General features: G+C 37.7%; 1 protein-coding gene across 4 annotated transcripts in view; it reads right to left on the bottom strand.

The window, feature by feature from the left end:
- The window catches only part of DLG2 (discs large MAGUK scaffold protein 2), a 1,351,614-nt gene that overhangs the window by 551,937 nt on the left and 784,521 nt on the right, over nucleotides 1-15,156 (bottom strand). For all 4 annotated transcript variants that reach the window (XM_036258408.1, XM_036258403.1, XM_036258404.1 and 1 more), the window contains one exon: nucleotides 14,623-14,747. In XM_036258408.1, the coding sequence (XP_036114301.1) occupies nucleotides 14,623-14,747 (125 nt within the window). The remainder of the gene's footprint in view (nucleotides 1-14,622; nucleotides 14,748-15,156) is intronic.

Here is a 15,156-nt window from a genome sequence, read left to right as displayed (position 1 = left end):
AGACTCGGTGTCAGTTAATAAATACATTCTTTACTCATGTTGGTCACTTCACTTAATTTTCCAGCTTCAGTGACTTGTCCTAGGAGCAGAGGACAGTGACATCATGATCCCACTACCCTGAAAGTCCTGAGACCAGCTCCTCTCACTGCCCACACATACACACAAGTGGCTCTGCTCACTGCCCTTTGTAACTTAGATGTGCATGTTTGATGGCTCAATTCAAGTGCCAGGTGAGTGGGAATGCAGAGAAGTAGATGGCACAGAAAGCTGCTCTGTACTCTCACACCCAGCGCAGTAATTAACCAACAGGGTGCCTTTGAATGAAGCTCCTAAATATATGCGATTTTACAATAATATACACCTGGGAAAATAAATTTTCAAAGAGCGTGTCTTTTAACACAGACCGAACAGAGGAAAAAGCAAACAATGTATTCTTTAATTTATTGTTTTCTAAAAGAAAGCATTGCTTTTTTCTCCCTAATGTCTCCCTTTCTTTTTAGTAATATAGTACTAAATTCGATGGTAATATTTAAAGAAGTTAATGGAGGTTAAGAGTAGGAATGTTTTAATTAGTACAGGGTATTGTGAATTATAAATGGGGTCCTATCATCTGTGTTCTAAATACAAGATCAACTTATACAACTAAAAATGATTTGGGCTGATTTCAGATAACAGGTAGTTCTTTATAAACTAATTATAAGTCACTTGCCTGAGGTTGGCTTATAAATTGTCTTAACTCAGAGAGTTGCAGTAACATTGATTCTGAATGTTCATACCTCTTTGGAAGCTGTTTTTTCCAGTAAAAACTGTTATCCTTAATTCATTCAACTGTAATGTAAAAGCAAACTTCTGGTCTCTAATTTTTAAAACCAAAAAGAATAAGTAGTACTGGAGCCCAGAAATGTGTGAGTAATCTGTAATGGGATAGTTAATCTGTTTTTCCCCCTAATATCTGTTCGATTTTTAAATCCCTTCCACAAAGTTGTTCATCACAGTGTAATAAACAACTTAAATGTCCAAAAATAGGGTTATAGTTAAATAATGTTACACCAATATGACATGAAACTATGCAGATATTTAAACTAGTGTTTGCAAAGTATTTTTGTGTGTGTGTGTGTGTGTGTAAGGAAATGCCCATGTTGTAATATTAAATGAAAAAGGCAGACTAAAATGTCTAAATATATAAAAACCTGCCCTGAACATGAGGGCATATAATAAATAGATCATTTTGTTGATGGGATTATTGAATTGAAGACAACAGTTATTACCACAAAACATAATATGAGAAATCCTGAAAGCCAGTAACATACATATACTATTCATTGTAGTTTTACTGGGCCTTAAAACTCAGTGAATTTATTTTTCTCTTATTGAACCAGCCAATAAATTCTGAAAGGATTAATGTTTACTAATGAGTACTTCAGGGGGATCTCAAAAGTAGAGATGACCACTTAGGGTCTACTCCCTTCCCCCAGGACATACATACTTCAGAATTCTTTGACTGCAGACCACTTCAGTGGCTGTGTGGATCTCTCTCTCAAGTTCACTTTCCCTCCCTCTTTCTTTCTTTCTTTCTTTCTTTCTTTCTTTCTTTCTTTCTTTCTTTCTTTCTTTCTTTCTTTCTTTCTTTCTTTCCTCTTCTTTTCTTTCTTTCATCCATCTATGTATGTATGTATGTATGTATGTATGTATGTATGTATGTATCTATCTATCTATCTATCTATCTATCTATCTATCTATCTATCTATCTATCTATTGTTAATCCTCACCAGAGGACAGTTTTCCACCGATTTTGAGAGTGAGTGGAAGGGAGGGAGAGAAGGAGGGAGAGGGGAGGAGAGAGAGAGAGAAACATCCATGTGACAGAGACACATGAACTGGTTGCCATGACCTCAACTGGGGCCAGGGATTTCTAACCTGCAATCCAGATATGTGCCCTTGACTGGGAATCAAACCCGAGACCCTTTGGTCTGAGGGTAGGCCGATGCTCTAACTGCTGAGCAAAACTGGCCAGGGCTCAAGTTCACATTCTTAAGGGCTAATGATGAAGGATTTATGTACAACCCCAGGCTCAAAAGTGTCCAAAGGACAACTATTTGCAAAGGATGTGGATGCAGCTTGGATATGCAAGTGGTAGTGTTACAGGCAAGCTCCCCAGTGTCCTCATGGTGTAGAAGGAGCTGGGGAAGGAGAGGAGGTGGGGAAAGGCTGGGAGTTAGGGCCTGGAGGCTGCTGTCTCTGCTGAGATTTTCCAGTGCAGAACTTGAACAGTTCTAAATTCTAACCTGGCTTTCCTGCCTCAGGTATAATGTACAGAGGTGGGTGGTGGGAGTGTGTGGAAGGGTGGAGGGATATCTTGAGAGTAAAGGTTGCCTGGCTTGGACTGGGCAGGGTAAAACCTCCCTGGAGGGTTTGCCACCACCCCTACATAGGACCTGAATGAATTTAAAGTATCTCTAACATCTTTATGATTTTGACATCTATCTATCAAGCCAATTTGCAATGATATGATGCTTACACAAATCTAACCACATTAGGCCTTTCTAAATAATGATATAATTTATAACTGTCAGTAAAACCATTCTTGAAAATAATTGGTATCACTATTGAACTAGAGACCAGGATATACTTTGAATGTCTTCTCACCCTTTCTTCCAAACCATTTTACTTTTGTCTAGTTTCCAAAGAGATAACAGTCTGAGGAACAGGGTAGACCCAGAGACATGGAAGTAGGGAACAGACCGACAACCCTCAGAAGAGGGGGTGAGGGGAGGAAAGAGATAAACCACAGAACTTATATGCATGTACACATAACCGATGGACAACAAAACTGGGGACAGGGTGGGGGGTGGGGAGAAGGGTGTTGATGGGGAAAAAATGGAGAAACATCTGTAACAAAAATACAAAAACAAAACAATACTGAATATAGTTTCAGACTATGAGAATGACAATGTGCCTTCTTGGGAAACTATTAGAAATACATAATTACAAATGCCTTATCAGCATTTAAAATGTGGCCAGCTCTTTGCTTTAGGAATAGGAATGTAACAAAGATTACATCTTCTCAGAGATACAGATTTAATCAAAGCAAAGGGTTGGTTTCCTGGCTGTGATAATAGCATTCCTGAGCATCTCAGACTGTTAACAAAAGTCAAATGATCAGAATTTGATTTTAAAACTAAAAATTCCCAGTGATCCTCAAGCATACTCATTTCATGGAGAAAGTTGCTAAGATTAAGAAGGTTGTGTAACTGTCTCAAGGTCTCAGAGCTAGTTAGTGGCAGAGATTCCCCAGGTCTCTCTTTTATCTTCACTAGAGCAGTGTATCTTGTTAACTTCCAGTCGGAACCAGAAGTTTGAGTCTAGACCTGCAAATAATGCCAGAAATTGGTCTCTACGCACAAAGCAGGGGCTAGGATTAAATCAGAATATTACATCCTCCTGCAGCCAGTCTTGAGGAACGTGGACAATCACACCTGTGTCTTAAGAACCCAATTGCTCCTTTGCCAGGAATCAATATATTCGTTTCTTCCTTATGTATATTTGGATAACTGGACCTTATAAAACTCAGTCTGAATTAATCCTCCTAGATTTTAATGCACTTCAGTGGTTTGTTCTTGGCTTTTGAAAATATAAGCTTTACTCAGGATCATTTTTATAAATTGTTGATCTCTTAGCAGCTGAGCCACAGGTCAAATATCTGCTAGTTTGTCTAGGAAGTGAGAGCATGGTAGGGTAGCTGCCTACTTTAAAGATTACTTAGACCACACAGGCATGGAGCCCAAACCAAAGGTATTCTCTACTTGCAAACAGATTTAACAACTTTCCTAAATAATAGAATTTCAAATGAATTATATCTGTAACTTGATAGCAATATAGAGATGTCATGAGCTTTCTGAAATTAGAAAACAATATCCTCAGATTTGTAAATGAGAATGAATATCTTATGCCAGAAAAGAATAACTGGATATTTTTAGAACAGTGTTATTGAGATATAATTCACATATTTTAAAACTTGATCTTTTAAAAGTACACAATTCAGTGATTTTTAGCGTATTCTCAGAGTTATGCAATCATTAGCACTATATTATTTTAGGACATTTTCATTATGCCCCAAAGAAATCCCATATTCATTACCAGGCCCTGGCAAACACTAATCTACTTTCTATCTATATAGCTGGACATATCATAAAAATATAATTGTATAATAAGTGACCTTTTGTATCTGGCTTCTCTTACTTAGAATACTATTTTCAAGATTCATTTATGATGTAGTATGCATCAGTACTTCATTCCTTTCCATGGCAGAATAACATTGCCTCATATGCCTATATGACTATTTATTTATTCATTTATTTTTTGATAGGCATGTAGGTTGCTTCTACTTTATGGCTGTTATCAATACTATTGCTATGGATAGTCATTCATGTACACATTTTTGTGTGTGTGGACATATGTTTTCAATTATTTTTGAATACACACCTAGGGGTAGAATTGTCACTCATGTGGTGACTCTTTTAAATTTTGAGTGCCTGTTTTCCATAGTGACTACCCCATTGTGATTTCTCCACATTCTTGCTAACATTTGTGATTATCTTTTGGATTATAGCCATCATATTGGGTATGAAGTGGTATCTCGTTTTTATTTTCAGTTCCCTAATGAATAATAATGTTGAACATCTTTTTATGTGCTCCTTGGCCATTTGTATATTATATTTAAAAAATAGCTATTTGAATCTGTAGTAGGCTGAATAATTGTCCCCTTAGGAAGCCTGAGTCTTTACCTTTGACCTGTAAATGTTACATTATAGGCCAAAGAGACTTTATAAAAAGATGTGGTTAAATTAAGAACCTTGAGATCGAGAGATTATCCTGGATCATCTGTGAGTCAAATGTAATCACAGGAGTCTTGACAATAAGGAGGCAGCAGGGTTATAGTCAGAGAAAAGACAGGATGACAGAGTAAAGGTTGGACTGATGCTCATTGAAAAAGAAAGAAGAGTTATGAGCCAAGAAATTCAGATGCCTTCAACAAGCTGAGAAAAGCCAAGGAAATTGATTCTTCCATAGATTCTCTGGAGCCAACCTGTCAAGATCTTGAATTTATTCCAGTGAAGCTGATTTTGGATTTCTAACCTCCAGAACTATAAGATAAATTTGCATTGTTTTGCATCACTAAATTTGTAGTAATGTGTTACCAGCAACAATAGAAAACTAATACACAATCTTTTGCTGATTTTTAAATTAGGTTATTTGTCTTTTTATTGATGAGTTGTAAAAATTCTTTGTATATTCTGGATACAAGTTCCTTAACAGATATATTCTTGCAAAATTTTTCTCCCATTCTGTGTGTGTTGTTTTTTTTAAACTTTCCTGGTGACATACTTTGAAGCACAAAAGTATTTAATTTTGATGAAATTTTATTTATTTGTTTTTTCTTTTGTTCTCGTGCTTTGGTGTCAGATCAAGGAACTACTGCCTAATCCAGAGTTCTGATGAATTATTCCTATGTTTTCTTCTAAGAGTTTTCATGGTTTTAGCCCTAACATTTAGATCTGTGATCCACATGAAGTTAATATATTTTTTTTTCTTTATTGATTTTAGAGAGAGAGGAAAGGAGAGGGAGAGAGAGAGAGATAGAAACACTGATAAGAGAGAACATTGATTGGCAGCCTCCTAAACACCCCCACTGGGGATTTGGCCCACAATCTGGGCTTGTGCCTTGACAGGGTTTGACCTGGCAACCTCTTGGTGCATGGGTCGATGCTCAACCACTGAGCCACGCTGGCCAGGCACATGAAGTTACTTTTTGTGCATGACATGAGATAGGTTCCCAATTTGATTCTTTTGCATGTGCATATTCAGAAGTCTTGACATAATTTGTTTAAAAAATGCAGAGGGAACATGTTTGCCTTACAGCTATTTCTTGAACCCATAGAGGAATTTCTCTGTTTAGATTACATAACTATTGAGCAGAATAGGCAAATGGTTGGAGATGCTTTTCCAGCTATGACTGTATGTGGGTGCCTGGTGTTGTACCAGATGCATAGCTGAAATTATTATTCTTGTTCAGTAATTTTCCTGTGTAGTTCTAAATAGTAGGGAACTTGTCATTACCAGTCACTATGGAACCACTAAGTGATTTTTTTTTCTTGTCTAAGCAGAATGTCAACACATTTAGAGCAGATATTGATGGAGAAAATTAAAGCACAGAGTGCTGTTTCCTCTCACCCCTTTTCATTCTTGTGGGCAGAGATGGAAGGAAATAATTCATGAGAGTAAGTCCACTGAGATCCCAATCATACTTCTAAGGAGGGTGCTTGTGTAATTTGCACTGGATAATGAAATCCCATCTCATGGAGATCTTGTTTATGTCATCAGTTGGGCTTCTATGCTAGTTTAGCTTTATAGCAATGATAAAAAAAAGATCACTTGGCTTTGAAGACCCGAGAGTCTATCTTTCCATGGAAAATGTTGCATAATCATAGTCATTTGGTGTAATAATCAGTTGGATTACAGTGGAAACTGACAGTTTGGACTTGGTGATTAATGAGGTTTTTGTTTGCAATCATCCAAACTCATGAAAGTTCAATGTGAAGAGGTACTACAAGAATTTAGCAATCTCATGTTGTTTCACTAACCGGAAATATTTTATTTCTTCAAACAATCTGAAAGTGAGGCTGGGGCATACATTTCAGACCATAATGCTTGATAGGTGCTCCTTTTTCTCTGCTTGGTGCTTTTCATTTGCAAGGAAAATGTTTAAGCTGAAGTTTGTCTTCTCCATGTTCAAGGTGTATGATGTCTTCAGTTCCTGATGATCACCAATCAGTTTTTTCTTCTTTATTTTCACTTCATCCTTTTTTCCCCCTTCCTCTCTTTCTCCTCATATTCTTATCTTAAAATCACTAGTGAGTTAATGGATATAATTTTTTTTTTTTTTTAAAGCTAGAGTAAAGTGCCGATGACAGCCCAATGGACAATGTAGTTGTTTATACACAGGGGTTGTGTTCTTAAAACATTGGTCCTGGACCTCTCATCTTTGATCAGTATAGTCAAATCTCAGTGTGATAAATATTATTCTTGTTTGCGATCAATGTGTATGTTATCTTGGCTTTTATAAAGACAAATCCAACCTTACCTATGAACAGACACAGAAGGAACAAATGAAGCAGTGGACTTAGAGAAAACTTGGATTTTTTTTTTCCCCATCTTGTCTGGGAGTAGAAATGATTGTGCTGAGGGCTAAGAGATTACATTGTGTCACTTGTCAGGAAATTGGCAAGCAACCATCGTTCCTGCTGGCTACTACATGACGCTTTTGTGCTGTGGATGGGTTGAATAAATGCACTGCTGTGTAAAATGTCATTACCGTATCACCAAGCCCAGGCTGTCATGTGATAGCTCTTCCCCAAGATGAGGGGTCAATATTGGTCTCAGCAATCCAGGGACCTGAAGCCACACAGAGGGCATTTTTCATGGTTCAGATTCAAAAGTAGAAATAAAAATCATTGTTGAGACTGTGAAAATACTGTATATCCATTTTGCTCTAGAAGAAAATCTAGTGTTCTTTTTAAAAATGCTCTTACTTTCAAGGTTGGTAACAGTAACAAATTTTAATGACTATTTCTGGAAGAAATACAAATGACTATTAACATTTTTTAGAAATTCAAGCTTACTGCTAATAAAAAAAATGTAGAGAAAGAAGTATACCATTGTTTGCTTTGGTAAACAGCCCCAAATTATATATGTGTAAACATGTGCAATGCTGACAACATATCATAAAATAGGCCCTCTTCAAAACCGTTGGTGGATGCAAAATTCGGTACAACCTTTCTAGAGAGAAATTTTTAGTAATATTTATCAACATTCTTTAAAATGTTTGTACTTTTTGCCCTGGCCGGTTTGGCTCAGCGGTTAGAACGTCGGCCTGTGGTCCTGAGAGACCCGGGTTCAGTTCCCGCTAAGGGCATGTACCTCGGTTGCAGTTTGTCCCCGGCCCTGGTTGGGTCGTGTGGGTGGCAACCACTCGACGTGTCCCTTTCACGTCGATATTTCTCTCTCTCTCTCTCCCTCCCACACTCTATCTGAACAAAAAATAGAAAAAATGTCCTCGGGTGAGGATAAAAAAAAAAAAAAAGTTTGTACTTTTTGGTCCAGAAACTTTACTACTAGAAATATATCCTAAGGAAATGAAGAGAAACAGGGTCAACAATGTCTTCCAAAAGATTCCTAGTTCTCTAAAATGCAGAGAAAATAAAAATAACCTAAACTCTGAACAATGTGAATAGTAAATATATTGTTTAACAGCAATTAAAAACATTTGCAAAAAGTTTTTTAATGATATAGGGAAAGGTGTATGAAATAAGGTCATATAAAATTAAACAAATGCTAAATATTAGAGCATAATCTAAACTAAATGAAAAAAAATAAAACAGCAAAAACAAATAGGAGAAATAAATGTACAAAATAGCCCAGCTGGTGTGGCTCAGTGGACTGAGTGCCATCCCATGGACTGAGAGGTCCCGGTTCGATTCCCAGTAAGAGTACATGCCTGGGTTGTGGGCTCGAATCCCAGTGCATAGCATGTAGGAGGCAGCAAATTGATGTTTCTCTCTCACATTGATGTTTCTATCTCTCTCCCTCCTTCTTCTTTGTTTAAAAAAATCAATAAAAACATATTAAAAATAAATGTACAATATATATTAATAGTGACTATTTAATATAAAAATCAGTGTGTTGAATTTTGTGTAGTTTGTCTACTCTTCTGCATTTTATACGTATCCCAAAAGGACAATTATTATAGCCATAAATGTACAACATGTTATATTTTTAAAAAGTTGCATGGGAAAAAGATTACTGTCCAGAGAAATTCACCTAACCCACCATGTGCTCTCCTCCATGGCCTCTTAGCTTTCATCTCCCATTTTCTCTAAGCTTCCTCTGGCACTCGCCCTCACCACAGCGTAGACTCACGTGGCCGACCACCACGTAACAACAGGTCTCAGCTCGTCCCTGTCTCTGCGGTCCCTCTGCTTGGGGGTCCACCCCCTTTTTCTAACTACTTGGTGCCTCTTGCTTCCAGGTGTGTGAAGGGCCTGAGAGCAGCCGTGAGACCTGATCTGTGTTTCTGAAGGTGAGAGTATGGTAGTACTGGAAGCAGCCTCAATGGGCAAGCCAGTCTGCAGACCAGCCATAAGTGAATTTCAGGGTCCGGAATGTCATAGAGTCCATAGTTTTTTATTTCTGTGTGACAAATAGCTACAAATTTAACAGTTTAAAACAACATATATTTAGTATCTCAGCATTTCAGTGGGTCAGAAGTCTGAGGACAGCTTAGCAGAGTCCTCTAATCTAGGTCTCACAAGGCTACGATCAAAGTGTCACCTGGACTGCATTTTGTTTGGGAGCTTGGGGTCTTCTTCTGAGCTCATGCGGCTGTAAGAAGAATTCAGCTATATGACTGACATTTCCCATCATGCTAGCTGTCGACTGGGGACAGGTTGCTCTCAGGTAATTGCCACGTGGCTCTTTCCATAGGTCTTACAACGTGGAAGTTTGCTTCATCTAGGCCAGCAAGACATCCTGTTTTCTTTTAAAGTGCTCACTGGATTAGGTTGGGTCAACACAGGATAATTTCCCTTTTGATTAACTCAAAGTCATCTGGTTAGAGACTCAATTACATCTGTGAAATCTCTTTTGCCAAATAAAGTAATATTACCAGAGAGGTGGTATTCCATCATACTCATAGGACCTGCCCACACTCAAGGGGAAGGACTTACACAAGGATGTGGATCCCTGGGGATCATCTTAGAATTCTGTCTCCCATAAATGTCTCTTCCTGTCTGTCACAGACTTGAGGCTCAAGTTCAGTATTCTATACACTGACTTGTGTCAAGGGCCTTTGAATTTTACACAACACCTTCATACTTACTATTTCATTTAATCCTTAACACAGCTTCCTGAGAAATATGCTCCTATCTCCAATTTTCCAGTGAGGAAACAGGAGGACAGAGAGCTTAAAAGAAGTCCAAGGTCACATAGCCAGAAAACAGAACTTGAAACCCAGGTCTTCTGACACTAAATAGAATGCTCTTTCTTCTACATCACTCTTCTGGAACAACCACTGAAACCTGAGCTCAGCTTGGAGCCTGACTTAGTTAGGGAGAAAGTTACCTCTCACCTCATCTGTGTCTGCAGTACAACTTAGAACTTAAAGACATAGACATTACAGCCATTCTGCCTGGCTTCAAATTCCGGCTCCAACATTTACAAGCAGCACAGTCCTGTATAAATTTCTTAATTTTTCAGTCCCTCAATGCTCTTATCTAAAAAAATGGGAATATTAGAAGTATGAATCTAATCAAGTCGTTGTATACCTCACATGAGTTAATGCGAGAAAAGTATTTGGCACATTGAAGTACTACATTGGTCTCGGATATTATTATTATTGATCTGATGATTATATTTTGACTAATGTAGAGTCTGGATTACTACTGTCCTTTCGGTTGACCCATCATCTCATCGTTCTGGGCTATAGTTTATCTACAAAATTTAATTTTATTTAAATGTCAAAAATATAATTTATAATGAAAGGATACATTTAAAAAATTTTAAGAGTCTCTCAACCACAGGAGAGACTAAAGAATTTGTCAAGTAAAAAAAAATATGTTTTATGGATTTATTTTTTTAAGTGAGGGAAACATAGCAGATTCAGTTGACTGTATACACTTGAGAATAGAAACATAGAAACATTTTTAGTATCCTATCAATTTTTAAATGGGCCTTAATCCTGTATTATGACCAAGAGAAAAAGAGATGTAAACAGGAACAGAAAGCTGAAGGAAAGAGATAGAGGATGAAAGGAGCTTGAAAGAAAGGTAGAAAGGATGAAATGAAAGAAAATAGAACATCACAAAGAAAAAGAGAAGGAGACAGAGGCAAGAACAGAAAAGACTACTGAGAAGTAGAGAGGGCAGGTAAGAAAAAGGGGGAAACATTGCTAAAATGTACTGAGTGCCTCCTATCTGCCTGGCAGAGCTAGGGGCATAGGTTATCTCACTGACTCCTCAGAACGATTCAATAAAGTTGGTATTATTGTCATCATTTTACTTATGAGAAAAAGTGACTAAAAGAGTTCAACTTTTCCAAGATTAATTATGTTTGTATACAGACATTAGAAACTGTATCTTTCCAGAACCTACTGTAATGTGCTGCTCCCCTGTCCCTAAAGACAAATGATAGATAATTACTCCTCACAGCTTATTGGTCCAGCTTCTAACGGTGCTTCTGTCCCACTGAGAAAAGACTCCTTAGGTGGGCTTGGGTGGTACTGCTTCTTAACACTACCTTAGAATGTTATTGGCTTGGGTCAAGACTTTTAAATTCTAGATAAAGCAGATCCCCAAATGACTGATACCTCAGGATAAATCACTCTTCTGAGCCTCAGTTTCCTCATTTGTAAAATGTATGCTTTGAACTAGATAAATTTTCAAGTTCTAAAAATCTATACTTAATGTCATTCTGCCAGATTTCAAATTGTTACTTTTGGACTATTAGATGTCTCCAAGCCATTCAAGGTCAAGGCATGAAGCAGTAAGGTGGGAAACAATCTCCTTAGGAGTAGCAAGGATCTAACAAAATGAAATAGACAAAATGAACTAACAAGCAAAATAGAGATAGATTCATAGATAGAGAGTAGGCTGACAGCTGTCGGGGGTTGGTTGGGGGATTGGGTTAGGTATTTGGAGGGACTGATCAAAAAAGAACAAGAAAGAGAAAGAATTCATGGACACAGACAAGAGTGTGGTGATTGCTGTGGGGAGGAGGCGGGGAGAGGTGGAGGAGAGCATAGGGGGCATAAATGGTGATGGAAAGAGACTTGACTTGGGTGGTGAATACACAATACTGTGTACAGATGATGTGTTGTGGAATTGTGCACCTGAAACATGTATAATTCTTTTAACTAGTGTCACCCCAATAAATTCAATAAAAAGGAAGAAAAATTAAATGGAAACCCAGAAAATAGCTGTTTTCACACAGACAAAAAACTGTAATGTGGATTGGGTTGTAGATATATCTAGTTTCTCAGTTAGGACTACTACTCAGGGTTTTGCAGGTTGTTTATTGCACAACTTTAGGAGGTGATGTTCAAATATACATTCATTGGTCATGGCTCTGGCTCCAGGAAGCCAATACAAAGACCAATGGTAAAGGTCACAATGAAGAAAATTGTGGCTCAGTAGAAAAAACAAATTTTGTAATGTTAAAGTTTACTGTTAACACTGTGAAAATGTTATCTTTGGGAGTTTTTAGTCAGAGACCAAATGATAATAGGGGAATTCTATTACATGAGAGATTAGAGAGTACATCAGTGACATTCACGATGAGTTTTTGGATGCATTCAAAGCTAGCTAAGTGATCTTCTTAAAGTCTTTAAGTCTTAGTTTCCTGAGTTCATACTATAATGGCCATAATAATAGTACATACTGCTGTCAATATATAGATGTTTGTGTATCTGTGTTAATCTATAATTTCCTTCTTTCCTTCCTTCTTTCCCTCCCTCCCTCCTTCCTGCCATCTGTCCTCTCTCTTTCTCTCTCTATCATCATCATCATCTACCTTGGAACAATGTCCCATACATGATAAAAACTCAATAAATACAAACTATCATTATGTTCATCTCTGTAGAACTATTGAAAGATGCTTCCAGAACAGCAGAACTTTCTTTGATCTCCATAGGTACCATGCTTGTCACCATGCTTGCAGGCAAAGAATGGTGGCATTCTTAACTGTAGCCTAAGCACGTAACATATAGTACAAAATAATGATTGTGGCCCACCAATTTCTGAACGATCCTCTAACAGCTCTATTCTAAACCTTTGTAATGGAACTTCTCCAGAATCCAGTATTAGCAAATTCACTCCCCACCATGGCTTGTAGAATGACACAGCATCTATTTCGAAATGTTCACTCTGTACCATGGATATTTCCTTACTCAGAAATTAATTTCATCAAATCAGCTTGAAAATTCTATTGTCAAAAAGCATATGTCTCCTGAGGGAGAGCCACTCATTTCTTTTCTTGTTGAGATGCAGATGTACCTGAAAAAACAAATCTGCGATTCTCCTCCACAAGCTGCAAAGATGCAGCTGTCAAAAGTAATCACTACATCAGAAGAATTGAGTGAGTAAAGAACAAAAGTGTCCTTGGCTGCTTTATGAGAACAACAGTAAACTAGGTTACTTATGCTAAATGGAGAAAGAGACCAAGGAAAGCCAACAAAGCTTACATGTCTGCTACTTAGGCCATTGTCCTCAGTGTGGCTCCATGCAAGCTACAGTCATAGTTACCTAAAGTACTTTGCTTGTGCTACCCTCCCCACCTCATTAAGGGACCCTTCTCCACCTCTTCTCATTTCATGCATTCATTCATTCAAAAGCTTATTCATTCAACAGTTGATTGGTCCTCTTCTATATATAACTGCTTGGTCTCAGAGGATTTCTAATCTGGTAGAGGCACTAAAATAACATGAGGACATCATTTTCTCCCCCAAAAAATATTTTCTAAATGTTCCAATCCATAATCTCTTTTAGTGAGTGTTTTGATCTCTGATAGAATTTTATATTGTTTATTATTTGCCCCATCTGGGTGACTTTTTTTTTGTTTTGTTTGGTTAATCCTCACCCAAGAATATTTTTCCATTGTTTTTAGATAAAGTGGAAGAGAGGGAAAGAGGGAGAGAGAGAGAAAGAAACACTGATGTGAGAGAGACACATTAATTGGTTGCCTCTTGCATGACCCCAACTAGGGCTGGGGAGAGAACCTACAACCCAGGTATGTGCCCTTGACCAGGAATCAAACTTGAGACCCTTTGGTCCATGGGCTAACACTCTAACTGCTGAGCCAAACTGGCCAGGGCCCATTTGGGTAACTTAATTCCGCAAATAATCTTCCGTTCTTTAAAGAGAGGGGCCCTGCCTCAAGCAGCAACTGCTCTCACCTGAGCAGTATCTGGCTCCCCTGCATCCAAAAACTTAATCTCACCTTGTGGTCTTCATCTGAGCTAAATGTGTTTCCCTCTTTTTTAGGGCAACTTTCTCTTTCTCCCTCTGTGTTCTCTTCAGATTTGTGGGGTTAGTAAAATCTTAATTATCTTTTTAAGACACAAAAGGGAATTTTCCTATGGAACAGTTTTTTAGAGGCAGTCCAAACTCCTACCTAAAGCCCTTATAAATGGCTGCTAAATCTATAAATGCACAAGTGTCTATAACATTGTATTGTTTGCTAATATTATGTAAACACCATTATTTTCTATACATTTTATTATTTGCTCGTCAGCTCATAGGGTTTTTCTGTCCAACCAGACTGAAGGCTCCATGGAACAAAGACATCTGTACCCTCATCACAGTGCCTGGACCACTGCTGAATGTGGTAGCCATCAACAAACACAAAATATCGGTTGAAATTCAATACCTAATGAGAGATCTGCAAAGCTTTCCTTTAATAGCTTTCTCTTTGAGGTACAGAACTTTTGTAGAATTATTATTCTCCAAAGGTACACATGTTTCATTGATATGGCAGATTTACTTTCTATATAAGTCTAAGATTTCAGTTCTTTACCTGAGTCTGCCATCCTCTGCTGCAGCACCTCCGGGTATAATCTTCGTAATAAATATGCCAGGGTCATCTCCAATATGGGGATTATCTGTCCCTCCAGCAATACTGAATCCCAGGCCAGAATTCCCCTGTAGAAACAATAAGTAGACATTAAATGATGTGGCTGTCACCTAAACCTGGTTCCCCTTGCACTCTGTGTTATCATTTTACTGCTTAAATGGCAATCAGGTGATAATAGTCCTGTGTGAAAAGCTATAAAGTGCTCTGTCAGCAGACAAAGGAAGGTCAGGAAAAACACTCAAGTTTGTCCCTGCACTGTAAGCATTCAAGGGTCGTATAGTTTTACTTTTAAGAAATGCTTCCTTGATAGAGCAATTAAAATGATAATTTTAAAGTAGAAAATAAGGGCTTACAAAATGTATAATATAAAAAATAAAAAAAATTGTCAATTGTAAAAATTATACATAAATATGAAAAAAGAATGGAAGGAAATGAGTTACATGAAAATATTTGAGTAGGTAGAATACTGAATTTTGG

Source organism: Molossus molossus, unplaced genomic scaffold (assembly GCF_014108415.1).
Source record: "Molossus molossus isolate mMolMol1 unplaced genomic scaffold, mMolMol1.p scaffold_m16_p_13, whole genome shotgun sequence".
NCBI lineage: Eukaryota > Metazoa > Chordata > Mammalia > Chiroptera > Molossidae > Molossus > Molossus molossus.
The sequence above is the reverse complement of the archived record's forward strand: the minus strand, read 5'-3'. Positions and strand labels throughout refer to the sequence as shown.